The sequence below is a fragment of the Scyliorhinus torazame genome, chromosome 4, assembly GCF_047496885.1.
Source record: "Scyliorhinus torazame isolate Kashiwa2021f chromosome 4, sScyTor2.1, whole genome shotgun sequence".
In the NCBI taxonomy this organism is placed as follows: domain Eukaryota; kingdom Metazoa; phylum Chordata; class Chondrichthyes; order Carcharhiniformes; family Scyliorhinidae; genus Scyliorhinus; species Scyliorhinus torazame.
The window spans coordinates 270434572-270461131 of NC_092710.1; the positions used below are offsets into that span (position 1 = coordinate 270434572).

A 26560-nucleotide genomic window follows, 5' to 3' on the forward strand; every position below is an offset into this window, starting at 1 on the left:
AATTCATCGCATTGAAAAAGGCAAATGTGAACAAGTGCAACCGAAAAAAACGCGCGATTCGGATTCTGAATGTTCTGTTTAATATTTTAAAAAAGACGCGATCTGGAACAATCTGGAACACGGTAAGAAAGTGTTTGAACTTGCAGTCACACTTGACAGACCATACGGTCTGGAAAGCATTCCAGATATCAAACTAGCAAGGGACTGCAGGACAGTGTGTAGAACACAGCTACAGGTCGAACAAACAAATGTGTGTGTAAACAATACAAAATTCATGCATAATGGCACCAATGACAGGAAGAACAGGACATTGTTTAGACAAAAAAGAAGTCATGACAACGAATTTAATGAGTTCATATTTGCTCAAAGACCAAAAAGCAAACCAGTTTTTAAGGCAAAGGACACACAAAATCTACACCACAAGCACAGAAAAAAGACCAGGTCAAACAAAAAAGTAGTTCAACCAGTCGAACACCTGATCGATTTGAGTTGATGGATTGTTGGTACTTCAATACACCAGAGTGAAGACTGAGTACAGACTCAATTTGTGGACTGTAAAAAAGTTATTTCTTAAAATTGTTAACTACTGTATAGTTTCAGTACTCAATTACATGTAAAGGACATACAATGCTTCTTACTCTACATATGTTTGTAGATCTCTCCAAACATCTTTGAAAAAGAAAAGGGGTGTAATGATATGTATATTGACTGGGATGTAAAGAGTTAACAAGTTAATGATAATGATTCGTACCACTGGAGGGATCCACAGAACAGTCATATAAATATCATGTGACTCGGGGATTCTGGGATTAGATTAGAAAATGATTAGATGATTAGGAGTTAAGAGTTCGGAGAGAGGTGGATTAGATAGTCAGGCATAGAGAGCAGTTGTATACTTGAGATTTTTGTAAGTTAGAGATAGCATAGTTTTATACAATAACCTTCAACTTTAGGAATTTGAATGAATCTTAGTAGTGTAATAAATTTATGGTTTTGTTCGTTAACAAAGCTTTGTGTTCTTTATTCAACACTACGCATCGAGCCATCCAGATAAAGCAGAATAGAGAATACAACAACGAGTACTGAACAAGCACCGTAAAGGCAACTGTTGATATTTAATTTAAAAACTTGAATTATAAGAGAAATTATATATTTTCTTTGCTCTTCTCAAAACCTCTTTATGATGGCGGCATAGACAAGGCCTGTTAAATCAGATAAAATTGTATGTCACGGACTTCCGGGTGCGGCGATGACCAGCTGAGTCGCACGTTTCGGCAGCTCCCTGTGAAACGGACTTTTGGGCTCTTGATGGGAGCCCCAACGGCAATTTTGACGGCTAAAAACACTGTGCGGTAAACCAGAAGGGAATCCCCCCTGGATACGGATGGAAAAAGGAGGAGAGAGTGGCCAGATTGCAGTGGATCCTTTAGAACAGCGGCAAGGAAGGCAAGCAAAAACCAAGATGGCGTCGGAAGGTGGCAGTTTAACATGGGGCCCTGAACAACAAGAGTTCTTGAAATGCTGTGTGGAAGAGATCAAAAAGGAAATGAAGAAAGAGCTGTTGGCCCCGATACTACAGGCGATCAAAGGGCTAAAGGAGGAACAAAAGACCCAGGAGCGGGAGCTTCGGGTCGTGAAGGCAAAGGCAGCCGAGAATGAGGACGATATACAGGGCCTGGTGGTGAAGACGGAGACGCAGGAGGCACATCAGAAACGATGTGTGGAAAGGTTGGAGGCACTGGAAAACAACGCAAGGAGGAACAACCTGAGGATTCTTGGTCTTCCTGAAGGTGTGGAGGGAGCGGACGTCGGGGCATATGTGAGCACGATGCTGCACTCGTTAATGGGAGCGGAGGCCCCGGCGGGTCCGTTGGAGGTGGAGGGAGCATACCGAGTGATGGCGCGAGGACCGAGAGCAGGAGAAATTCCCAGAGCCATAGTGGTGAGATTCCTCCGTTTTAAGGATAGAGAAATGGTCCTTAGATGGGCGAAGAAAACTCGGAGCAGTAAATGGGAGAACGCGGTGATCCGCGTTTATCAAGACTGGAGTGCGGAGGTGGCGAGAAGGAGGGTGAGCTTTAATCGGGCCAAGGCGGTGCTTCATAAAAAGAAGATAAAATTTGGAATGCTGCAACCAGCAAGACTGTGGGTCACATATCGAGGGAGGCACCACTACTTTGAGACGGCGGATGAAGCGTGGACTTTTATTGTGGAAGAAAAACTGGAATGAGCGGGTTATTAAAAAGAACGTTCGAACAAAGTGGTGGGGCGAATGTGGGGGGCAAAGAGGGGTTTTATGTACTAATCCTGCGATGTGGTAACTTTTCTCTCTCCCACAGGTGGTGATGGGGGGAGGAGGGGAGGTGGAGGAGATGGGGCGTTGGCCATTGGGGGCGGGGCCAAGGGAGAAGCGCGGGCTTGGTTCCCGCGCTATGATAATCATGGCGGGAATAGAGAAGCAGGAAGGAGGGGGCGTCGCACGGTGCGAGCCGAGGTCACGGGGGGAAGCCGAGGTCAGCCAGAGTTTGCTGACTTCTGGGAGCAACATGGGGGGAGTAATTACGCTAGCGGGGGATCTAGCGGGGTGGGGTGGGAGGGGGGAATTACTGGGTTGCTGCTGCTGGGGAGAGGGGGAGCTGGTATGGGGAGGATGGGCGGGGGGGCACCGCCTGGGGGAGATACAGCTGCGTGGGAACCGGGTGAGGAGCTGGAAAAAGGTGATGGCTAATCGACAAGGGGGGGGGGGGTAGGAAGCCCCCCAACTCGGCTGATCACGTGGAACGTGAGAGGGCTGAACGGGCCGATAAAGAGGGCACGGGTACTCGCACACCTTAAGAAACTTAAGGCAGATGTGGTTATGTTACAGGAAACGCACCTGAAACTGATAGACCAGGTTAGGCTACGCAAAGGATGGGTGGGGCAGGTGTTCCATTCGGGGCTAGATGCGAAAAACAGGGGGGTTGCTATATTAGTGGGGAAGCGGGTAATGTTCGAGGCAAAGACTATAGTGGCGGATAACGGGGGCAGATACGTGATGGTGAGTGGCAAACTACAGGGGGAGACGGTGGTTTTGGTAAACGTATATGCCCCGAACTGGGATGATGCCAATTTTATGAGGCGGATGCTAGGACGCATTCCGGACCTAGAGATGGGAAAGCTGATAATGGGGGGAGATTTTAATACGGTGTTGGAACCAGGGCTGGATAGGTCGAAGTCCAGGACTGGAAGGAGGCCGGCAGCAGCCAAGGTACTTAAAGATTTTATGGAGCAGATGGGAGGTGTAGACCCGTGGAGATTTAGCAGACCTAGGAGTAAGGAGTTCTCGTTTTTCTCCTATGTCCATAAAGTCTACTCGCGAATAGACTTTTTTGTGCTGGGTAGGGCATTGATCCCGAAGGTGAGGGGAACGGAGTATACGGCTATAGCCATTTCGGATCACGCTCCACACTGGGTGGACTTGGAGATAGGGGAGGAAACAGGAGGGCGCCCACCCTGGAGAATGGACATGGGACTAATGGCAGATGAGGGTGTGTGTCTAAGGGTGAGGGGGTGCATTGAAAAGTACTTGGAACTCAATGATAATGGGGAGGTCCAGGTGGGAGTGGTCTGGGAGGCGTTGAAGGCGGTGGTTAGAGGGGAGCTGATATCAATAAGGGCACATAAAGGGAAGCAGGAGAGTAAGGAACGGGAGCGGTTGCTGCAAGAACTTTTGAGGGTGGACAGACAATATGCGGAAGCACCGGAGGAGGGACTGTACAGGGAAAGGCAAAGGCTACATGTAGAATTTGACTTGCTGACTACAGGCACTGCAGAGGCACAATGGAGGAAGGCACAGGGTGTACAGTACGAATATGGGGAGAAGGCGAGCAGGTTGCTGGCACACCAATTGAGGAAAAGGGGAGCAGCGAGGGAAATAGGGGGAGTGAGGGATGAGGAAGGAGAGATGGAGCGGGGAGCGGAGAGAGTGAATGGAGTGTTCAAGACATTTTATAAAAAATTATATGAAGCTCAACCCCCGGATGGGAGGGAGAGAATGATGGGCTTCTTGGATCGGCTGGAATTTCCCAAGGTGGAAGAGCAGGAAAGGGTGGGACTGGGAGCACAGATCGAGGTAGAAGAAGTGGTGAAAGGAATTAGGAGCATGCAGGCGGGAAAGGCCCCGGGACCGTATGGATTCCCAGTCGAATTCTATAGAAAATATGTGGACTTGCTCGCCCCGGTACTGACGAGGACCTTTAATGAGGCAAAGGAAAGGGGACAACTGCCCCCGACTATGTCTGAAGCAACGATATCGCTTCTCTTAAAGAAGGAAAAGGACCCGCTACAATGCGGGTCCTATAGACCTATTTCCCTCCTAAATGTAGATGCCAAGGTCCTGGCCAAGGTAATGGCAATGAGAATAGAGGAATGTGTCCCGGGGGTGGTCCACGAGGACCAAACTGGGTTTGTGAAGGGGAGACAGCTGAACACGAATATACGGAGGTTGTTAGGGGTAATGATGATGGCCCCACCAGAGGGAGAAACGGAGATAGTAGTGGCGATGGATGCCGAGAAAGCATTTGATAGAGTGGAGTGGGATTATTTGTGGGAGGTGTTGAGGAGATTTGGTTTTGGAGAGGGGTATGTTAGATGGGTGCAGCTGTTGTATAGGGCCCCAGTGGCGAGCGTGGTCACGAATGGACGGGGATCTGCATATTTTCGGCTCCATAGAGGGACAAGGCAGGGATGCCCTCTGTCCCCATTATTGTTTGCACTGGCGATTGAGCCCCTGGCGATAGCGTTGAGGGGTTCCAAGAAGTGGAGGGGAGTACTTAGGGGAGGAGAAGAGCACCGGGTATCTTTGTATGCGGACGATTTGCTACTATACGTGGCGGACCCGGCGGAGGGGATGCCAGAAATAATGCGGATACTTGGGGAGTTTGGGGATTTTTCAGGGTATAAATTGAACATGGGGAAAAGTGAGTTGTTTGTGGTGCATCCAGGGGAGCAGAGTAGAGAAATAGAGGACCTACCGTTGAGGAAGGTAACAAGGGACTTTCGTTACCTGGGGATCCAGATAGCTAAGAATTGGGGCACATTGCATAGGTTAAATTTAACGCGGTTGGTGGAGCAGATGGAGGAGGATTTCAAGAGATGGGATATGGTATCCCTGTCAATGGCAGGGAGGGTGCAGGCGGTTAAGATGGTGGTCCTCCCGAGATTCCTCTTTGTGGTTCAGTGCCTCCCGGTGGTGATTACGAAGGCTTTTTTTAAAAGGATTGAAAAGAGCATCATGGGTTTTGTGCGGGCCGGGAAGACCCCGAGAGTGAGGAAGGGATTCTTACAGCGTAGCAGGGATAGGGGGGGGGGCTGGCACTACCGAGCCTAAGTGAGTATTATTGGGCCACTAATATTTCAATGGTGAGTAAGTGGATGGGAGAGGAGGAGGGAGCGGCGTGGAAGAGATTAGAGAGGGCGTCCTGTAGGGGGACTAGCCTACAGGCTATGGTGACAGCCCCATTGCCGTTCTCACCGAGGAACTACACCACAAGCCCGGTGGTGGTGGCTACACTGAAGATTTGGGGACAGTGGAGACGGCATAGGGGAAAGACTGGAGCCTTGGGGGGGTCCCCGATAAGAAACAACCATAGGTTTGCCCCGGGGGGAATGGATGGGGGATATGGAATGTGGCAAAGAGCAGGAATAACGCAACTGAAAGATCTGTTTGTGGATGGGAAGTTCGCGAGTCTGGGAGCGCTGACCGAGAAATATGGGTTGCCCCAAGGGAATGCATTCAGGTATATGCAACTGAGGGCTTTTGCGAGGCAACAGGTGAGGGAATTCCCGCAGCTCCCGACACAAGAGGTGCAGGACAGAGTGATCTCAAAGACATGGGTGGGGGATGGTAAGGTGTCAGATATATATAGGGAAATGAGGGACGAAGGGGAGACTATGGTAGATGAACTAAAAGGGAAATGGGAAGAAGAGCTGGGGGAGGAGATCGAGGAGGGGCTGTGGGCAGATGCCCTAAGCAGGGTAAACTCGTCGTCCTCGTGTGCCAGGCTAAGCCTGATTCAGTTTAAGGTATTACACAGGGCACATATGACTGGAGCACGGCTCAGTAAATTTTTTGGGGTGGAGGATAGGTGTGCGAGGTGCTCGAGAAGCCCAGCGAATCATACCCATATGTTTTGGTCATGCCCGGCACTACAGGGGTTTTGGATGGGGGTGACAAAGGTGCTTTCAAAAGTAGTAGGAGTCCGGGTCGAACCAAGCTGGGGGTTGGCTATATTTGGGGTTGCACAAGAGCCGGGAGTGCAGGAGGCGAGAGAGGCCGATGTTTTGGCCTTTGCGTCCCTAGTAGCCCGGCGCAGGATATTGCTAATGTGGAAAGAAGCCAAGCCCCCGAGGGTGGAGACCTGGATAAATGACATGGCGGGGTTTATAAAGCTAGAGCGGATTAAGTTCGTCCTAAGGGGGTCGGCTCAAGGGTTCACCAGGCGGTGGCAACCGTTCGTCGAATACCTCGCAGAAAGATAGACGGAATGGGAAAAAGAAGGCAGCAGCAGCAGCCCAGGATCGGGGGGGGGGGGGGGGGGGGGGTGTGTGGTGGTGGTGGGGGGGGGGGGGGGGGGGGGGGGGGAGGGGGGGAGGGAGGAGGAACCAGAAGGACTCTCAGGGTTGTTAATATATACTGTATAGTATGTATAGGTCGTTGCTACAGATAATTATATATTGGACTGTTAAATTATATTTTTGGAGAGTGTTACTTGTGACAAGGCAGTTGCCAATTAGGGCTAGTTTTCATTTTTGTTATTTATTATTTATTCATTTTTTGTTTATAAAATAGGTCATTGTTATTTGTGTTGTTATAATATTGTGTAAAGGATGCACAATGTACTGTGACGGTTGACCAAAAATTTTCAATAAAATATTTAATAAAAAAAAATAAAAAAATTGTATGTCACATGCTGTTCTGATAAAAGAGTGATTCACCTGTTGAATTTATATGCTGCATCTGAAATTTGAAACAAGCATTATTGACGGAAAAAAAATGCTTCAACAGTGGAATAAAATTCTGAAAAAGTTGTTCTAAGGCCATCCAAGATTTATTGGTGAAGCACACGAGCAATATGTTGAGTTTTAGTTATATCATCATGAAAAAGATACTCTTATGAAAGAAAGGAACAGGATAGGCCTCCATGAGGTCTAGGAAGGGTGAGCTCTTGGCAGTAGTGAAAGATGTTGAAGATTTTTTAGAAGGAAGGCAGTTAAAAGAGGACTTTTCCAAGTCACGTAAGATATTAAAAGATGTAGAGTAAATCTAGATTATTTCTTAAACGTTTGTCAAGATAGTGAGACCATAAATGGAAATTATTGATAAATTTAGAACGGGTAACTTGAGAAAATTTGCTCAAATTATGATAAATGATGAGAAAGATCTAACAAGCAAGATAACATGAACAAAACATTATTTAAAATACATGGTGCGAGAGGGATGAGTTTTGGTGAGGTGAATGAACTTTTGTTATTTCTGATTATTTTTATTTTGCTAAAAGACAATATAAATCTAGCAAATTGCAACTTTGTGCTACTGTTGGTACAGTCAACATCACTCACTGGCACTTAACGACATTCAGTGTACAGCATATCACATATTAAATAATTCTATTGTTTCCCTTCTAACCTCTTTGCAGCTGTTTACTATTAGGCAGTGAAATCACTCAGACTCATGGAATATATTTAGGATATCCCACAGTGAGAATTAAAATTGAACAAATTCAGGTTTGACTCATCTGGACAGCATTTGGTTGCAGCAAGTTTGAAAAATGTAATGACAATGAAGATTTCACATTTCTCCCCGTGTCTGCATGGGTCTCACCCCCACAAACCTAAAGATGTGCATCTTAGGTAGATTGGCTATGCTAAATGGCCCCTTAATTGGAAAAAAGAATTGGGTACTCTAATTTTTTTTAAAAATGACAATTAATCATTTAGAAATGATAAAAGGACATGGTGTGAACGTTACTTTCTTTATTTGCTAGCTACTCTTAAGCTGATGTAGGAAGCCCAAGATGTAATAGCCTATAAACATCAAGAATAAAAATGACAATTTAGAATTGTATTGTGACTTTAAGGCAAGAAATAGTCCCTCAAACTTCACAGGTGGAAGCAGACAATGTGAAAATTAGAGGAGACAACCTGAAGCTCGACTGAAGAGATGGATGTGGAGGAGGTTTCTAAAGATGAAGAGGGAGGTGATAAAGAGGGAGTTTCATAGAGTGGGGCTGAAGTGGCTACATGCACTGCCACAAAGGGTGGTGGTGATGTGTTCCAGTTCACTCAGGGAGTCTAAGTTGCTGTGGCAACGTGTACTTTTACATCCAGGTTATAGTCTGGATTGTGATGGTAGATGCCAAAACTTTCATTCCATCTGCTGGTTGACCAGGAATCTACCCAACCTGCTTGGCCATATAATAAATGCACCTTGTCCTGAGATGGGACACACACATGGAGCTTCAAGCTTAGAGGTTGGACACTGCCCACTGTACCACAAGACTACCTCCGAGAAAAGGGCGAGGGGTGCAATAAAGGCCAGGGTTATCAAAACAGGGTGTTTGACAGATGATATAGAATTCACATTCAGGATCAAGAGGATGGATATGTGGCCATCTAAAATGGCCGCTCGCAAAGAGAGATGAAAAATTTGGCCAAGCTGGAATTTGCAGCCTGCAAATATACAAACTGTGGTGGTATGTATTAGGGATAATGTGGTACCTGTGAAGCCGAGAGGCTATTGGCTGACAGGTCCCGGGTCCTGGTTGGATCTGCTGACTTCTGGCTCCGCCCTGAAGGCGGAGTATAAGAGCTCGAGCTTCTCCCCGCAGCCTCATTCTGTTGCTAAGCTGCTGGGGACAAGTCTCGCTTAATAAAGCCTAGATAGACTTCATCGCTTCTTGTCTCGCGTAAGTCATTGTGCGTTACAATTTATTAAGCGAGCTTAAAAGAGTATGGAGCTCCGGATCGCCCCGGAGTGCCTGCGGATCAGCCCCCATGCAGCGAACTCGGTGGCCGTATTCAAACACTGGCAAGCATGCTTCGAAGGCTACCTCCGAACGGCCCCCGGCCGGATCACGGAAGATCAGAAAATGCAGGTCCTGCATTCGAGGGTAAGCCCGGAAATTTACTCACTAATAGAAGACGCAGAGGATTTCCCGACGGCGCTCGCATTGCTGAAGGGCATCTACATTCGGCCCGTAAACCAGGTCTACGCGCGCCACCAACTCGCGACGAGACGGCAAATTCCCGGAGAATTGCTCGAGGAATTCTACGGCCGCTGCTGATTTTGGGACGAGGCTGCAACTGCCCGCCGGTGAACGCGATCGAACACACGGACCTGCTAATTCGTGTGGCATTCGTGGCAGGTATGAACTCTCCCCAAATTCGTCAAAGACTTTTAGAAAGAGAGTCGCTAGGACTCTCAGAGGCACGGGCCCTTGCGGCCTCCCTTGATGTGGCCTCCCAAAATGCCCGGGCCTACGGCCCCGACCGCGCGGCAGCCCCTTGGGCTCCGTGGACCCCCGTCGCGACCAACTCCCCGGCACCTCCCCCCCCCACCCCCCCCGCAAGCTTGCGCGGTTAAAGCGCCAGACCATCCCGGGGGGGCCCGCTGCTATTTTTGAGGACAGGAAAAACACCCCCGGCAGCGCTGCCCGGCCCGCGCAGCTACTTGTGAAAGCTGCGGCAAAAAGGGCCATTACGCGGCAGTGTGCTGGTCCCGGGGGGTCGCCGCAATCCCCGGAGAAGAACGAGGACAGCACATCCCAAACACACCCCAACCCCCCCAGCGCCCCATGTGCGACCCACGGGCGCCGCCACTTTGGGTCCCGGGCACCACGAGGGGAGGATGGGCGCCGCCATCTTGTGACCCCCCCAGCCACGTGTGATTCATGGGGGCGGCCATTTTGTCCACCCCCGACCACGTGCGACCCATGGGGGCGGCCATTTTGTCCACCCCCGGCCGCGTGCAATTCATGGACGCCACCATCTTGGTTGACAACAAAGGACGCCAGCATCGACGGCTCCACGGCGTCCGAAGAAGACGCCGCGACACTAGTACCATGACTGGCTTCGGTGACACTGGATCAATCGCGGCCCCGGACGCTCCAGACGACGACAACAAGAGTGCTGGTCAACGGATACGAGACGCCATGCCTGATCGACTCCGGGAGCACTGAAAGTTTTATTCACCCAGACACGGTAAGTCGCTGTTTTCTGACCATCCATCCAAGCACGCAAAAGATTTCCCTAGCTGCAGGATCCCACTCAGTGGAGATCAAAGGGTTCTGCATCGCAAACCTAATGGTGCAAGGGAGGGAGTTCAAGAACTACAGGCTCTACGTCCTGCCCCAACTCTGCGCGCCCACATTACTGGGATTAGACTTCCAGTGTAAGCTTCAGAGCCTAACATTCCAATTCGGCGGCCCAATACCCCCACTCACTATCTGCGGCCTCGCAACCCTCAAGGTTGAACTGCCGTCCTTGTTTGCAAACCTCACCCCGGATTGCAAACCCGTCGTCACTAGGAGCAGACGGTACAGCGCCCAGGACCGGACATTTATCCGGTCTGAAGTCCAGCGGTTGCTGAAGGAAGGCATAATCCAGGCCAGCAATAGTCCCTGGAGAGCCCAGGTGGTAGTTGTAAAGACCGGGGAGAAGCAAAAGATGGTCGTAGACTATAGTCAGACCATCAACAGGTACACGCAGCTAGATGCGTACCCTCTCCCCCGCATATCCGACATGGTCAATCGGATTGCTCAGTATAAGGTCTTTTCCACCGTGGACCTCAAGTCCGCCTACCACCAGCTCCCCATCTGCCCAGGTGACCGCAAGTACACCGCCTTCGAGGCAGACGGGCGGCTATACCACTTCTTAAGGGTCCCATTTGGCGTCACGAACGGGGTCTCGGTCTTCCAGCGGGAGATGGACCAAATGGTTGACCAGGACGGGTTGCAGGCCACGTTCCCGTACCTCGACAACGTAACCATCTGCGGTCACGATCAGCAGGACCATGACGCCAACTTCCAAAAGTTCCTTTAGACCGCAAACGCCCTGAACCTCACATATAACGAGGAAAAATGCGTTTTTAGCACAAACCGTTTGGCCATCCTGGGATACGTAGTGTGCAATGGAGTAATAGGCCCCGACCCCGAACGCATGCGCCCCCTTATGGAATTTCCCCTCCCCCACTGCTCCAAAGCCCTGAAACGTTGCCTGGGCTTCTTTTCATATTACGGCCAGTGGGTCCCCCAGTACGCAGACAAGGCCCGCCCGCTAATACAGTCCACTACCTTCCCCCTGTCGACAGAGGCCCGCCAGGCCTTCAGCCGCATCAAAGCGGATATCGCAAAGGCCACGATTCGCCCCATCGACGAGTCCCTCCCCTTCCAGGTCGAGAGCGACGCATCCGATGTAGCTCTGGCGGCCACCCTTAACCAAGCGGGCAGACCCGTGGCCTTTTTCTCCCGGACCCTCCACACCTCAGAAATCCGCCACTCCTCAGTGGAAAAGGAAGCCCAAGCCATAGTGGAAGCTGTGCAACATTGGAGGCATTACCTGGCCGGCAGGAGATGCACTCTCCTCACCGACCAACGGTCGGTAGCCTTTATGTTCGATAATGCACAGCGGGGCAAAATTAAGAATGACAAGATCTTAAGGTGGAGGATCGAGCTCTCCAACTTTAACTATGAGATCTTGTATCGTCCCGGAAAGCTGAACGAGCCTTCCGATGCCCTGTCCCGCGGCACATGTGCCAATGCACAAATAGACCGCCTCCAAGCCCTCCACGAAGACCTCTGCCACCCGGGGGTCACCCGATTCTACCATTTTATAAAGTCCCGCAACCTCCCCTACTCTGTGGAGGAGGTCCGTACAGTCACCAGGAACTGCCACATCTGCGCAGAGTGCAAACCGCACTTTTTCAGGCCGGATAGAGCGCACCTGATCAAGGCTTCCCGCCCCTTTGAACGCCTCAGTTTGGATTACAAAGGGCCCCTCCCCTCCACCAACCGCAACGCATACTCCCTGAACGTGGTGGACGAGTACTCCTGTTTCCCCTTCGCCATCCCCTGCCCCGACATGACAGCGGCCACAGTCATTAAAGCCCTTGACACCATATTCACACTGTTTGGTTTCAACACGTATATCCATAGCGACAGGGGGTCCTCATTCATGAGTGACGAGCTGCGCCAGTTCCTGCTCAGCAAGGGCATAGCCTCGAGCAGGACGACCAATTACAACCCCCGGGGGAACGGGCAAGTAGAGAGGGAGAACGGCACGGTCTGGAAGACCGTCCTACTGGCCCTACGGTCCAGGGATCTCCCAGTTTCCCGGTGGCAGGAGGTCCTCCAGGACGCTCTCCACTCCATCCGGTCGCTGCTGTGTACCACCACTAACCAAACGCCTCATGAGCGCCTCCTTGTCTTCTCCAGGAAGTCCTCCTCCGGAACGTCGCTGCCGACCTGGCTGGCGACCCCAGGACCCAGCTTGCTCTGGAAACATGTGCGGGCGCACAAATCGGACCCGTTGGTCGAGAGGGTCCACCTTCTCCACGCGAACCCGCAGTATGGCGTACACCGACGGCCGACAGGACACGGTCTCCCTGCGGGACCTGGCGCCCGCCGGCAACACACACACACCCCCGACACCGATCACCCCCTCCCTGCCACCGGCGCACCCCACGATCGCCCCCTTCCCGGGGGGATCGGTCCTCCTCCTGTGCCCGCCCAGGAGTAAAACAGGAACAAACAGCGAAACGCTCCCAGAGCCGACAACGCCCGAGCAAGCACCTGCACCACCACTGGGGCTGAGGCAATCGATGAGGAACACCAGACCGCCCGCTCAACTCGTGGAATCCGCGTGACACCAAGAAAAAGCAAGAATGCTGTTGTAACAAAAAAAATTTTTTTTGCCCGTATTGTAAATAGTTCTCACAAACTTGTACAAAGCCCAGTGTAGGGCTAAAGCTGTATTAACACAGTCCGAAATTTGTTCCAGGGCCAGCCTTGTAAACCCCTACCACCATGCGAACCACCACCCCGCCGGGTTCCTTTTTAACAAGGGGTGAATGTGGTGGTATGTATTAGGGGTAATGTGGTACCTGTGAAGCCGAGAGGCTATTGGCTGACAGGTCCCAGGTCCTGGTTGGATCTGCCGACTTCTGGCTCCGCCCTGAACGCGGAGTATAAGAGCTCGAGCTTCTCCCTGCAGACTCATTCTGTAGCTGAGCTGCTGGGGACAAGTCTCGCTTAATAAAGCCTAGATAGACTTCATCGCTTCTCGTCTCGCGTAAGTCATTGTGCGCTACACAAACTGCAGTCCAGACTTTATGCAGAAACTCACACCGGCAAAAGGCCATTTGGAGATCTTCCCGGGACAGTTGGCTCCAGGTAGAAACTAACAATAAGTGGCAGACTCAGCGGTGCCTGCTTTCCATATTTGGGAGGGCCTATGTGCCTAGGACACTAAAGGCCATGGCCGACCGGGACCCGTCCAGCCATCAAGATGTCCGCCCCCAATTGGTCAGGATCGATCAGGGTGATTGAAACCCTATCAATCCATTGGATCTTCACCTGGGACCGCCCAAAAGAGCACGAAAGATAGGAGGATAAAAAAAACTGCGCAGGCCGTCACTCGCTCGCTCTCGACTGCAGCATCAACAGCTACCAACACCAGTCAAGACCAAGGGTTCACGCCATCCACTGAGGACGTCAATAGAACACAGACTACCGACAAGAACTGCAGCCTCCGATAAGGCCATATATACTCTGTATCTGCTGGTCACGTGGAAGTTAAGTCAAGGTCATTTAAGTGTGTTTGTTATAGTCCAATGTGCATGAACGTGTGATTAATTAAGTAAACAATTTTGTGTATGTCAAATAAACTATTGTTGTACTGAACAAACTTGTCTGATCATTTGTCCATCGTATGTGGGTTAAACGCACTGTGGTTATAAAAGAGCAACATGGGCAGCACGGTGGCGCAGTAGTTAGCATTGCTGCCTCACGGCGCTAAGGTCCCAGGTTTGATCCCGGCACTGGGTCACTGTCCATGTGGAGTTGCACATTCTCCCTGTGTTTGCATGCGTTTCGCCCCCACAACCCAAAGATGTGCAGGGTAGGAGGATTGGCCGCGCTAAATTCCCCCTTAATTGGAAAAATAATGAATTGGGTACTCTAAATTTTAAAAAACGAAATAAAAGAGCAACATAACCAAATTATGTGTAGATTTATAGACAGGACAAAGGTTTTAAATGTGATGTTAGGGGATTAGGAATCACTACAGGCCATTTTACATGATGGTGACAGGCAAGTGAAATTATTTCTGGACAGGCAAACTTTTAAATAATTAGAATCTTACCTCGGCTGAAGGATAGGAGATCGACGTGGAAATTAATACAGTAGCTTTTCATGGAGATAAGGAAAGTATGGATAAAGGTTTCAGAGAAGACAGGGTTGAGATGAGAGGAGAGTAGAGGACAATCTTATAGAGTGCAAAGAATTTAGTCTTGGTGATGGATAGGATGTGGAATTTAAACATCATCTCTGATTTGAATCAGATGCCAAGAATACTGATGGTAGAGTGACTAATGAGCGAGATAAAATCAACAGCAAGGGAGTAAAGTTTATGGTGGGACTGAAAAGAAAACTCCAGCCTTCACAATGTGGAGCTGGATGATTTTATGGCTCATTTTATCGTTTATTCTGCAAGGGCAATCTGACAGCAAGGCAGTGTTTGAGAGATCATGGAAGAGTGATGGAGAAATAGAGCTCAGGATCATCAGCGAACATGGCTTGTGTCCAAATTATGTTACCAAGGATAGCAAATGTGGAAAAAAAAGAGGAATGCATTGAGTTAGAGAAGAAGTTGATTTGATATCCTATACTGTAAAAATGAGGGAGAAATGGTCCAACAAAATTTGATCCAAATAGGATGAAATTCATTTGAGCCACAGACTAGATTTTTCATCTCTGGTTAGTGCTGATTTCACATTATTGTTAAAAATTATTCCGGACAGAATGTTGAAACAAACATGAGCAGGTGTAAGTGTAAACAGTGAGAGAAATAATCTTGCACAAGCACTCTAAGGTAATATGGTGGTTTAGTGGTAATGCCACTGGACTAGTAACCCAGAGACCCAGTTAATCTTATGGGGACAAGGGTATAAATCCCACTATGGTGGAATTTAATTTGAACAATAAAATCTGGAATTGAAACTATCATTGATTTAAAAAAAAAAACTGTTTCAATAATGCCCTTCAGGGAAGAAAATCTACTGTCCATGCCTGATCTGGTTAATGCTTATTGGCCTCTGAAGTGCAGAGTAAGCCATTCAGTTCAAGGGGAATTAGGGAGAGGTAACAAACGTTGGCCTTGCCAGTGATGCCCACATCCCACAAAAGAATTTTAAAAATAACTATAATCTATGAATGTATTGTTTAATATAAATTATATGAATTGATGAGAACAAATGTGAACAGATTGCCTATGCAGCTCTATCACAATGTATATTAATGATTTAGATGAGGGAACTAAATGTAATATCTCAAAATTTGTAGATGACACAAGTTGGGTGGGAGGGTGAGCCATGAGGAGGCTGCAGATGCTTCAATGTGATTTGGACAAGTTGAGTGAATGAGCAAATGCATGGTAGATGTGGTATACTGAGAATATATGTGAGGTTATCCACTTTGGTAGCAAAAACATGAAGACAATTATTATCTGAATGGCTTTATGTTGAGAGAGGGGAATGTGCAATGAGACCTTGGTGTACACCAGTCGCTGAAAGTAAGCATACAGGTGCAGCACGCGGTGAAGAAAGCAAATGGTATACTGGCCTTCAGAGCAAGACAATTTGAGCGCAGGAGCAAGGATGTCTTACTGCAGTTATGCAGGGCCTTGGTGAGACCTCACGTGGAATATTGTGTGCAGTTTTGGTCTCCTTAGAGTCCTTGTGCAAGATTATTTCTCTCACTGTTTACACTTACACCTGAGGAAGGATGTGCTTGCTATAGAGGGACTGCAGCAAAGGTTTACCAGACTGATTCCTGGGAAGGTGATACTGATGTGTGAGGAAAGATTGAGTTGGTTAGAATTATATTTGCTGAGGTTTAGAAAAATGAGAGGGTCTCACGAAAACCTAGAAAATTCTAACAGGGACTAGACAGGGCATGTGCAGGAAGAATGTCCCTGGTGGCAGGGGAGTCCAGAACCAGGGTCACAGTCTAAGGCACTTGAAGGGCCTCTTTCAGTGCTGCAAAACTTTATAACTCTATGACTAAACCATTAAGGACTGAGGTGAGGAGAAATTTCTTCACTCAGAGAGTGGTGAGCCTGTGGAATTCTCTACCACAGAAAGCAGTTGAGGCCAAAACATTTGTGGGCGGGATTCTCGTGACTGCCAGCCGCGTTTTCTTGTCAGCGGCAGGATTCTCTGTTCCGGCAACTGGCCAATGGGATTTTCCATTGTGGCCACCCCACGCTGTCGGGAAATCCACGGCGTGGGTGCGTGGCCGGTGGAGCAGAGGATCCCACCGACAGAGAATTCCGCCCTGTATGTTTTCAAGAAGGAATTAGATATAGCTCTTGTGGTTAGAGGGATCAGAGGATACGGGAAAGTGGCAACAAGTTACTGAGTTAGGCGATCAGACATGATCATAATGAATGGCGGAGTAGGCTCCAAGGGCTGAATGGCCTCCCCTTGCTCCTATTTTCTATGTTTCTGTATCAATAAGATATACTTTGCTTTACCCCATGATTTTTTGACTGGCATATTTCTTTCTAATTAACTGGGTCTGGGTGGAATTTGCCAGCACCATGTAAAATAAAAAGTGCCCTGAAGTGGCTAGCTTCTGATGAGTCCAGGGCTTCTCAAAAAATAGATGGTGTTCACCTAATTTGACAAAACAAAAAGGGAAATAAATCTGTGCAGACAACCCACGCGAATCTATCGAAGGGGCCGGCCCTGCGTGAGCTCCGATTGCACCATCTGAAATCCCGGTGAAGTGTTTGGGATGCCGGGATTTGCGGCACTGCCTGGGTTCTCCCGGGACTGGAAACCTCTTCACGTTGCCGCGCCCCCCCCCCCCCCCCCCGGAAGGGGACGGCCACTCAATGGGGACATCAGAAAATTCAGCTTCAACTCGGCAACTTGCCCCCTCGCCACGATCCCCAAATAACCAGAGATCCCCTGGAGAGCACCGCCCCCCACCCTCCTCCTGGACCCACTCCACTCCCTGGACACCTCTCTCTCACCCAGAATACACTTGTGAGCGTCTTGTTGAATCAAAGCATGAGTTGGTTCCTTGTACCAGGTGGGCAGTCCCGGGGTGCCTCCATCTGGTGTCACCAGCAACGACTTTCTGGACTTGACATTGAAACACCAAGTGTCCATCTAGAACTCAGATTACAAAGAAAATAATAAATAGACAAGTAAATGAAGGGTGGGGGTGCAGGAGAGAACAATGATCTTCCTTCCAGTCAAATGCCTCTTGTCCAAATCTACAGACCGGTTACGGTGCAAGATGCAAACCAAAAGTTCATCTCATCTCCATACACTTTAATTTAATGCAGGCTGCAAGGGAGCAGCAGACAGACAGGTGGGTCACCGTTACCAAGGAAACGGATCCAAGGTTAAAGTCCGGCAGTTGTCACAGTGACGGTGCCACCGTGAGCTGGACAGCAACAAATGAGGGTGGAGAGAGGGGGAGTGAGGGAGAGGGGGGGGGGGGGGGGGAGAGGGGAACAAAGGAGAGGGGAGTGAGGGAGAGGGGGGAGTGTGAGAGGGGAGGGGGGGGGGAGAGGGGAACAAGGGAGAGGGGAGTGAGGGAGAGGGGAAACGAGGGAGAGGGAGGAGTGAGGGGAAAGAGGGGTGAAGGAGATGGGGGAGAGAGATGGGGAAGACGGAGGTGCTGGGGGGTGAGGGGGGAGGAGTGAGGGAGAGGGGAGTGAGGGAGAGGGCGAACGAGGGAGGGGAGTGAGGGAGTAGTAGTGAGGGGGGGGAAGGGGAGAGAGGAGAGATGGGGAAGAGGGAGGTGCTGGGGGGGAGAGGGGCGGAAGGGGGGAGAGGGGAGTGAGGGAGGGAGGAGTGAGGGAGAGTTGGGTGAGGGGAGTGAGGGAATGGTAGTGAGGCGAGTGAGGGGGAGGGGGAGTGAGGGAGAGAGGGAAGTGAAGGAGAGAGTGGAATGAGGGAGTGAGGTAGAGGGGAGCAAGGGAACGAGGCAAGGAGAGAAAGGAGTGCAGTAAAAAATGACATGATTCGGGGAGGCAGAGAGGAAGAAAGATGGGATGGGGGTAGGAAAAGACAGAGAGTGAGAGGAGAGAGAAAGAGGGACAGAACGGAGGGGGAAGAGAGATTGAGGTAGGAAGAAAGGGAGAAAGTGGGGGGAGGATAGCAGGAGAGGGAATGGAAAAAGGTTAGGGTAAGAAAGTGGATGAGAGGAGGTGGGGAGGGAAAGAAAGAGGGTGAGAGGGTGAGGAAGGAAAGAAAGAGGGTGAGAGAGCAAGATAGGAACTGAAGTTGAGGGAGAGGTGGAGGAAGTTGAAGGACAGAGATGAGGAGGGAGAGAGAGGGGAGCAAGGGAGAGGGGAGTGAGGGAGAGCGGGAACGAGGGAGAAGGAGGAGTGAGGGGAAAGAGGGGAGTGAGGGAGTAGTAGTGAGGGAGACGGGGGAGAGAGGAGAGATGGGGAAGACGGAGGTGCTGGGGGGAGATGGGGAAGAGGGGCAAGAGGGGGGAGAGGGGAGTGGTAGTGAGGGGCAAGAGGGGGAGGCGGTGAGGGGGGAGTGAGGGAGAGGGGAGTGAGTGAGAGATGAGTGAGGAGAGAGGGGAGTGAGGAAATGGTAGTCAGGCAAGTGAGGGAGAGGGGAGAGGGGGACTGAGGGAGAGGGGGAGTGAGGGTGGGAGGGAAGTAAAGGAGAGAGTGGAGTGAGGGAGAGAGTGGAATGAGGGATTGAGGGAGTGAGGGAGAGAGGGGAGCAGTGGAGCGAGGGAACGAGTCGAGTAGAGAAAGGAGTGCAGTAAAGAATGACATGATTCGGGGAGGCAGAGCGGAAGAAAGATGGGATGGGGGTAGGAAAAGACAGAGAGAGGCGAGAGAAAGAGAGGGACAGAAGGGAGGGGGAAAGAGAGATTGGGGTAGGGAGAAAGTGGGGGAGGACGGATGGAGAGGAAATGGAAGAAAGTTAGGATAAGAGAGTGGATGAGCGATGAAGAGGGAAATAAAGAGGGTGAGGGGGTGGGGAGGGAAAGAAAGAGGACGAGGGAGCAAGATAGGAACAAGTTGAGGGAGAGGGGAGGATTGATAACATAAGAATTAGGAACACAAGTACACCCTTGAGCATACTTAATAAAATTATGGTTGAACCTCCACACAACTGTGCCTCCCTACCTACCCCCATTATCCCTTGATTTCCCTTAGTGCTCAGATTTTTATAAATCTCGATCTTGAATAGATTCAGAGACTCAGCATCAACAAATCCCTGGAGTAAATTATTCTGAATATACACAGCCCTCTAAATGAATACATTTCTCATCTCAGTCCTAAATGCCTGACCCATTTATCTTGAGACTATGTTTTTTTTATAAACAATTTTAATGAGGTAATTTTGGCATTACAAACAAGAACAGTATAAAACAATGTACAAAGAACAATAAACATAGCGCAATCACCGACTCCCATCCTGCCAAGACCCGCCTAATTGACCCCCTATTCTACGCTACCTAGGTTCAATTGCTCTGTTTTATTACCTTTGCTCTCGAGTCGCCAGGTATCTTTATGATACCGCCACAAGGTTCAAGTCCGAGTACTGATCAATAACCCAATACACCGATTAGAAAGCACATTTATTATACACAGTAATCGCTTCTCATGCACAAGTTCTACGTCTAAGCTACTTCTACAACTAACAGGCCTATACTTAACTTTGGACTGGCCCACCAGGTCAGGGGAACAAATGGCCTTTCGTTCGGGTTCTGAGTCTGCGAGATTCGAAGTTGGTACGGATTGGTAACTAGGAGCGCCTATCTTGTAGCGAGCGTTGAATTAAGACTTACGATTTTGATGATCACTGGAGTCACTGCACCGGTCACGGTCAATGTTGATTCGTGTTGCTGGGTGACCCGGGCAGGAAGAAGAAGTGAAGAGCGAAGAGGAGCTGCTGAAGAAAGCGATTTGAACTTGGGGCTTAACTCTTATAGTCCCCAGGGGCTTCCTGCCTTTCAGGGCGGACCCTGTACCTGGTCCCAAGTGATTGGACTTTGTCCCAATCACTTGGTTCTGTTTTCTCCAATACTGGAGCGGTTCCCTGATCGATGGGCGGTCTTGAGGTGCTCATTCACCTCCTTTGTGTTGGCTCCTGCTGGCGCTGAGGAGTCTGGCTTTGCTTTGTGTGTCAAAAATGTTACTTATTATTCCCGGGGATTGCTCATCAGTATGCAGATAGCTGCTACTTTGTTATGCTGCTGGCCGCTGGTATCGATGTTGCTGGTCTTTGCTGAGGTAAATACAAAGCAAACCTGCAACTGCTGGTTTTTGTCTTGTTGGCTGACTTTCCCACCAGCCTTTGTCGTTTGCCATTTTAAATCGGGAGTTGGCCAATTTAGGTGGCTACATTCCCTCCTTGTGATCCTAACGCGAAGCGTGAAGGATCACATAACTATGTTGCTTTCCATTCCCTGACCTGGGGGGCACTTCTTTCATGGCCTCTACACTGACCATAACTATGCAAAAAAATGTTAACTGACAGTTCTAAAGGGCGCTATGTCAAACAAGGACATGCATTACAAAACAATAAAAATGGGAACCTCTAACTATTCTTAATACACTACACTCACTTAAACATTTCATCATTCTACCTTCCTCAACCATTCAAACAAAATCATAGCAGTTTATACACATTTTTGCTGGCTTGGCAGTCAAGTTCAGGATCGTACAATTTGCTCATGAACAGTTCTTTACATTTCTTTATTTACAATAAAACCGCAAATGATTTCTCTTTATTATAGATCGCGGGGGTCGGGGGTCTGGTCGTATCTGAAAATAGGGGATCTGATCCGATATACCGGGGTTCGAGCGCGGTAGGCTCTCCTTCTCCATTTCCTTAGACGCATAGTCTGCACGATGCAGCAGAGTATCGCTAATACCAGTAATGTTTCTATTACATAGGACAGGGAGTACCAGGTTATAAACCTGGCACACCAAGATGATGTGGTGTCGCTGGTGACTGGGCTCTGGGTACTGCGGGGAAGTGAAACATTAACGGCTGGGGGGGCTTGAAGTCATGGGGTTCGCGTTCACGCGCAACCAAATGTCCATAAAGATGATGATCCATGTGAAGGAAGTCCTCATGGTGCTTCTTCTGTACTTTTCTTTTCTTCTCCGGTCCTGGATATTCTGGAGTTCTGTGGAAACAAGCATAGTGTCTGTAACTATCTCGGTTTAACATTTCGTACGATAGTCTGTCTGTCCTTTAGTGCCAATTACTCCCTTTATAATTGGTCAGTATGTGTGACTCCCTCATTTTTTTTCAAAAACCGAATTTTAGGACATGACACACTTCCAAACAATGAACCAGTGCGAGCCGTCTCGCAGACTGTGCAATTTACCATCCAAATGTTTCAGGATGTAAATAGCATGTGGTTGGCAACCTAAGGGTGACCTGAAAGAAAACAAAACTTTTTGAACTAAAATTTCCAAAATGAGGTGCGTATGGGCCGCGACAGGAAAGAGTTGGATGGAGTCCCCGGGTAGGACGGCTACCAATGCCGTGTCGCCCCTACCCGAGCGTAGTTGACCAGAGGGGGGTTCCCAGGCAGGGCGGGTCCCAAGCCATTTCTCCACTGCCTGAGCAACCGACAAGAACGGGCAAGAAGTGTAGTCATTGTGGTGGGGCTGCCGTAGTGGTTCCTTCCTTCGAACCAGAAGAGCAGTTACGAAGGGGCGTGTGGTTTCTGTCGACAGACGAGTTCCGCTGAACTGGCGTCTGGGACCTTAACAAGTGTCTGCAGACAAGCTAGTTCCTCTGAACTAGTGTCTGGCCAATAGTAAGTCTCTGTGGGCAAGTCCTCAGAGGTTTCTGCTGAAAAGGCGTGGGGCCGTGAAAGCTTTTCGGTCTGACAAACAACATTTAACAAACTTACAAACAACATAAAACATGCGGCAGGTTCCATCAGAAAGGACACCACTTCTCCCAAGCGGTTCCTTTTAAAACATCATCTGGACACCTCAGTTCTCGGATGCGAACAGGGTCGCAAAGGGGTTCTCGGTTTGGGAGTCAGGCCCAACGTCGTCATCTTCTCCCGGGTGCCAAACGCTTGAGTGTATCAGGGCTGAAAGGGCTGCATGGTGTGAGGTGGGGGCGCTCTCGTCGTTGCGGACGAGTCGGAATGAGTTATCTCGGTGCCAATAGTTGGTGTCTAGCTGTGTGGGGACAGAATCGGGGTCGGCAGTGTCGTTCGGTGGTCGGTGGTGGGGTTATATAGGAAAGTGATCATGAAGGGATCACTCGGATTGTAGTCGGAATCGCTGGGTGTGGGTCCAGTTGCATGGGGATAGTAGGGAGGCGTGCTGTGGCTATCGTCCGAGTCACAGTCGCTGTCTCTGCTGCTGCAGTCTGTGGGCGTTCCGGGGCGGAGTGTATATTTTGGGGGTGGAGTCGAGGTCGAGTCCGTGGCTGGGCAGGACGTGTTGGCTGTGGGCGGGGCGTGGTGTGCTGCGTCGAGCATGACGTGGTGTGCGTGGTTAGACTGTGTTCCATATGCCTTCAGCTGGTTGATATGGAACCACGCAGTCTTACCGTTGGGATACTTTATTTTATATACGGAAGGACTTACTTTGTCTGCAATGGAGTACGGACCCGAATATTTTGGTGACAGGAATGTGCTGGGGTTATATACGGAGAGCATGACTTGCTGTCCTATACTGTACTCAGTCGCATGCACTGTCTTGTCAAAACAAGCCTTGCTCTGTTTCCTTCTGGTGCCCAATTTTACTGTGGCTGCTAGCTGAGCCGTTTTAACATTTTCAACTAATTGCTCCACTGCTTTCTCGTGTGTGAGGGCCGTCATCTCGGGGCTGGTCAAGTCTAAACCTAATAAATATTCTGTGCCTTTCATGGGGCGTCCGGTCATGAGCGTGTGTGGGATGTAACCTGTGGAAGTTGAAATTGTGTTACGCAAAAACATCAGCGCAAAGGGGAGGACTGAGATCCCAAGTGGTGTTGTTCTGCTGGACCATTTTCCTGAGGGTGGATTTTAGGGGGTTCGATTCATGCGCTCCACGATACCACGCGACTGTGGGTGGTATGCTATGTGGAATTTTTGGATGATGCCAAATATCGTGAGGACTTTCTGCATGGGAAAATGGGAGCCTTGGTCGGATTCAATGCTGCGGGGGAGTTCCCATCTTGTTAAGATGTGGTGGGTCAAAACCTTGGCTGTGGTTTTTGCCGTGTTTGTGCGGGCTGGGAATGCTTCCACCCATTTCGTAAATGTGTCAATCACCACGAGTACATATTTATAGCCATTCCTGCAAGGGGGCAATGGTCTTATAAAATCAATCTGCAGGTTAGTCCAGGGGCCATTAACGGGTCGGGTGTGGCTGAGTTGAGCCTTTTTGGCATATCTGTCCGGATTATTCTGGGCACAGATAAGACAATTCTCGATGTAGTGATTTACATCATCCTTTAAATTCGGCCACCAACAAAGCTGCTTGAGGTGGGCTGTAGTGGGATTGATTCCCTGATGTCCATGACCGTCATGGAACAAACAAATCAGTTGATTCCTGTCCTTTAACACCACACCGTTATGTGTGGTCAGTGCATTTTTTGAACCTCTCATAGGTTGCTGGATATTTTCCTTTTACAATCTCCCTGAGATTGCTGTCCTGCTTCTGGGCCTCCACTAGATCCTCGATCTTTGTCTGTGAGACCTGAACTGCACTCACTGGTGCGCTTTCGGGGGGTGTCCAAAAATATCCTGCTTTGGCCAGTGCGTCGGCTTTCACATTTCCAGGGGGGGAGGAACGATGGTGACTACGAACCTTGACTATCCCAAAAGTTCTGTTCTGTGCTCGCTCTAAAATGTGACGGAGGAATGGGGCTGAGGGGAGGGGTTTTCCGTCTGCGGAAACAAATCCTCTTGCTTTCCACAGGGGCAGAAATTCCATGAGGCTGTTGCAGACATAGAGGCTGTCCGAGTATATGTCTGCTGGGCTGGGGAAGGAATCTGGGTGTTCCACTATATATGCGATGGCCGCGTGCTCTGCTGCCTGCGCGCCTAAGTGGCCTGGACGTTTTAACGATATTTCCTCAAGGGCGCGTCCCTGCGTGTCCTCGACATATATACCGCAACCTGTTATGCGCTTCACATCCAAGATTGTGGAAGATCCATCCACATAGATCTTTATGGGCTCACACATGTCCATGCGCTGGGGGCTCTGGGTTGAACTACCTATCTTTCTGGGGGGTGTTAGCGATAAAGGGGCCTGTGTTGTGGTGTGGAGAGATAATTTCGCATTCATGGGGGGGTTCCGGGGTACTGCGGGTTGTCGGCTAAAAAGGTGAGCATCTTTGTCCTTTTAACAGTGATGTCCGGTCCCTGCAAGAGAAGGGCCCATCTCGCTTCTCTAATCTGGCTTATTGTACTGTTCTTGAGTCGTCTGTCCAGTAAATGTTGGGTGGGGGTGTGTTTGGTGAGAATTGTGATGGGGCTCAGTCCGGTAACATATGAAAAATACTGCACTGCCCAAAATACTGCGAGTAGGTGCCTCTCACAGGCTGAAAATCCCTGCTCCACAGCATCTAAAATTCTGCAGGCGTAAGCTACGGGCCTTAACTGGTCGTGCCGTTCCTGGAGGAGCACGGCCGAAAGGGTGCGGTCTGTGGTCGCTACCTCTATGGCGTAAGGGGAAAGCGGGTCCGGAACTTGTAGTGCGGGGGCTGCTATGAGCGCTTGTTTTAAAGAGTCCACAGCATCCGTATGCTGCGGAAGCCATTCCCAGGGGGCTCCTTTCTTTAGGAGGTCTGACAGGGGTGCTGCCTTGCTGGCGAAACCGTCAATGTGATTTTGGCAGTAGCCAACCAGTCCTAAAAACGACCGGAGGGCTGAAATGTTCTGAGGAAGGGGCAATTTAGCAATCGAGTCAATCCCTTTATGCTCGATCTCACGTTTACCATGTGTGATAATTGTTCCCAAATATATCACCTTATCTTCCAAAATCTGGGCCTTTTTGGGGTTGACTTTACAACCGATTGAGTGTAAGAGTTCCAGGAGTTCGGACAGAAGCTCAATGTGCTCTTCCTTGGTGTCTGTCTGCAGTGGTAGGTCGTCTACATACCGTACCAGACATTCGGGGCGAGAGAATTTGGCAAAACCATTTGCCAGCTGTCGGTGGAAAATGGAGGGGGAGTTGTGGAATCCTTGTGGCAGGTTGTCCACGTGTACTGCTGTGCTTTAAAGGTGAAGGCAAATTTGTACTGGCACGCCTTTGCCAATGGAATGGACCAGAATCCATTACTGACATCCAAAACCGTAAAGAATCGGGAATTGAGTCCCTGCTTGAGCATGGTCTCGGGACTTGTTGCTACTGTGGGGGCTGCTGCGGGGGTGATTTTGTTGAGTTCCCGGTAATCGATGGTCAGTCGCCATGATCCATCGGGCTTTCTCACTGGCCAAATTGGGGCATTATTAGTGGAGGCTACTGACCTAAGTACGCCCTGCTCTAATAAGCTTTCTATTACCTTGGAGATTTCTCCCTCTGCCTCTTGGGGATATCCATACTGTTCTAGGGTTAGGTCCTGTTATTTGTATGGAGCCAGTCATCTGTCCACAGTCGTGCTTGTGGGTCGCAAATGCTGCCCTGTTCTTTTGCAGAACTGCCCTAACCTGCTTGTCCGTACTAAGCGTGGTCGGGTTGAACCAAAATTCGCCTACTGCGCTACTTTTGTTTGCGTACTCTCCTATGTTGAGCGTTGCGGGGGCTCTTGCAGACTTCGCCATTTTCCAGACACACTGGTTGACTGGATCAAATGAAAGATTGTGGGAATTCATGAAATCGATTCCCAGAATGTGTTCTGCTGTGTGGGACAGGTCAACTAAACTACGGTGTGCTTGGTGGTGATGTTACCGATTTGAATGGGTACAGGGTGTAGCGTAAAATGACTTACGAGAGAGACGAGTAGAGATGAAGCCAATGAGGCTTTATTGAGCGAGACTTGTCCCCAGCAGTTCAGCAACAGAATGGAGCGGCGGGGAGAAGCCCGGGTTCTTATACTCCGCCTTCAGGACGGAGCCAGGAGTCAACAGCCAACCAGGACCCGGGATCTGTCAGCCAATAGCATCACGGCTTCACAGTCCCACATGACCCATAATACATACTACCACATTCACCCCTTGTTAAAAATGAACCCGGCGGGGTGGTGGTTCGCATGGTGGTAGGGGTTTACAAGGCTGGTCCTGGGAGGAAACTTTCGGGCATGTCATTACAGTTTTCGCCCTACACTGGGCTATGTACAAGGTTTGTGAAA

At 49.7% G+C, this 26560-nt stretch overlaps 1 protein-coding gene across 1 annotated transcript in view; it reads right to left on the reverse strand.

Moving 5' to 3' along the window:
• Positions 1 to 17613, reverse strand: part of LOC140411729 (uncharacterized) — an 80089-nt gene extending 62476 nt beyond the window's left edge. Inside the window, exon 1 of the mRNA XM_072500733.1 lies at positions 17293 to 17613. Coding sequence (XP_072356834.1) covers positions 17293 to 17431 — 139 coding nt within the window. The 5' untranslated portion in view covers positions 17432 to 17613. The remainder of the gene's footprint in view (positions 1 to 17292) is intronic.
• Between the last annotated feature and the right edge of the window lie 8947 nt (positions 17614 to 26560).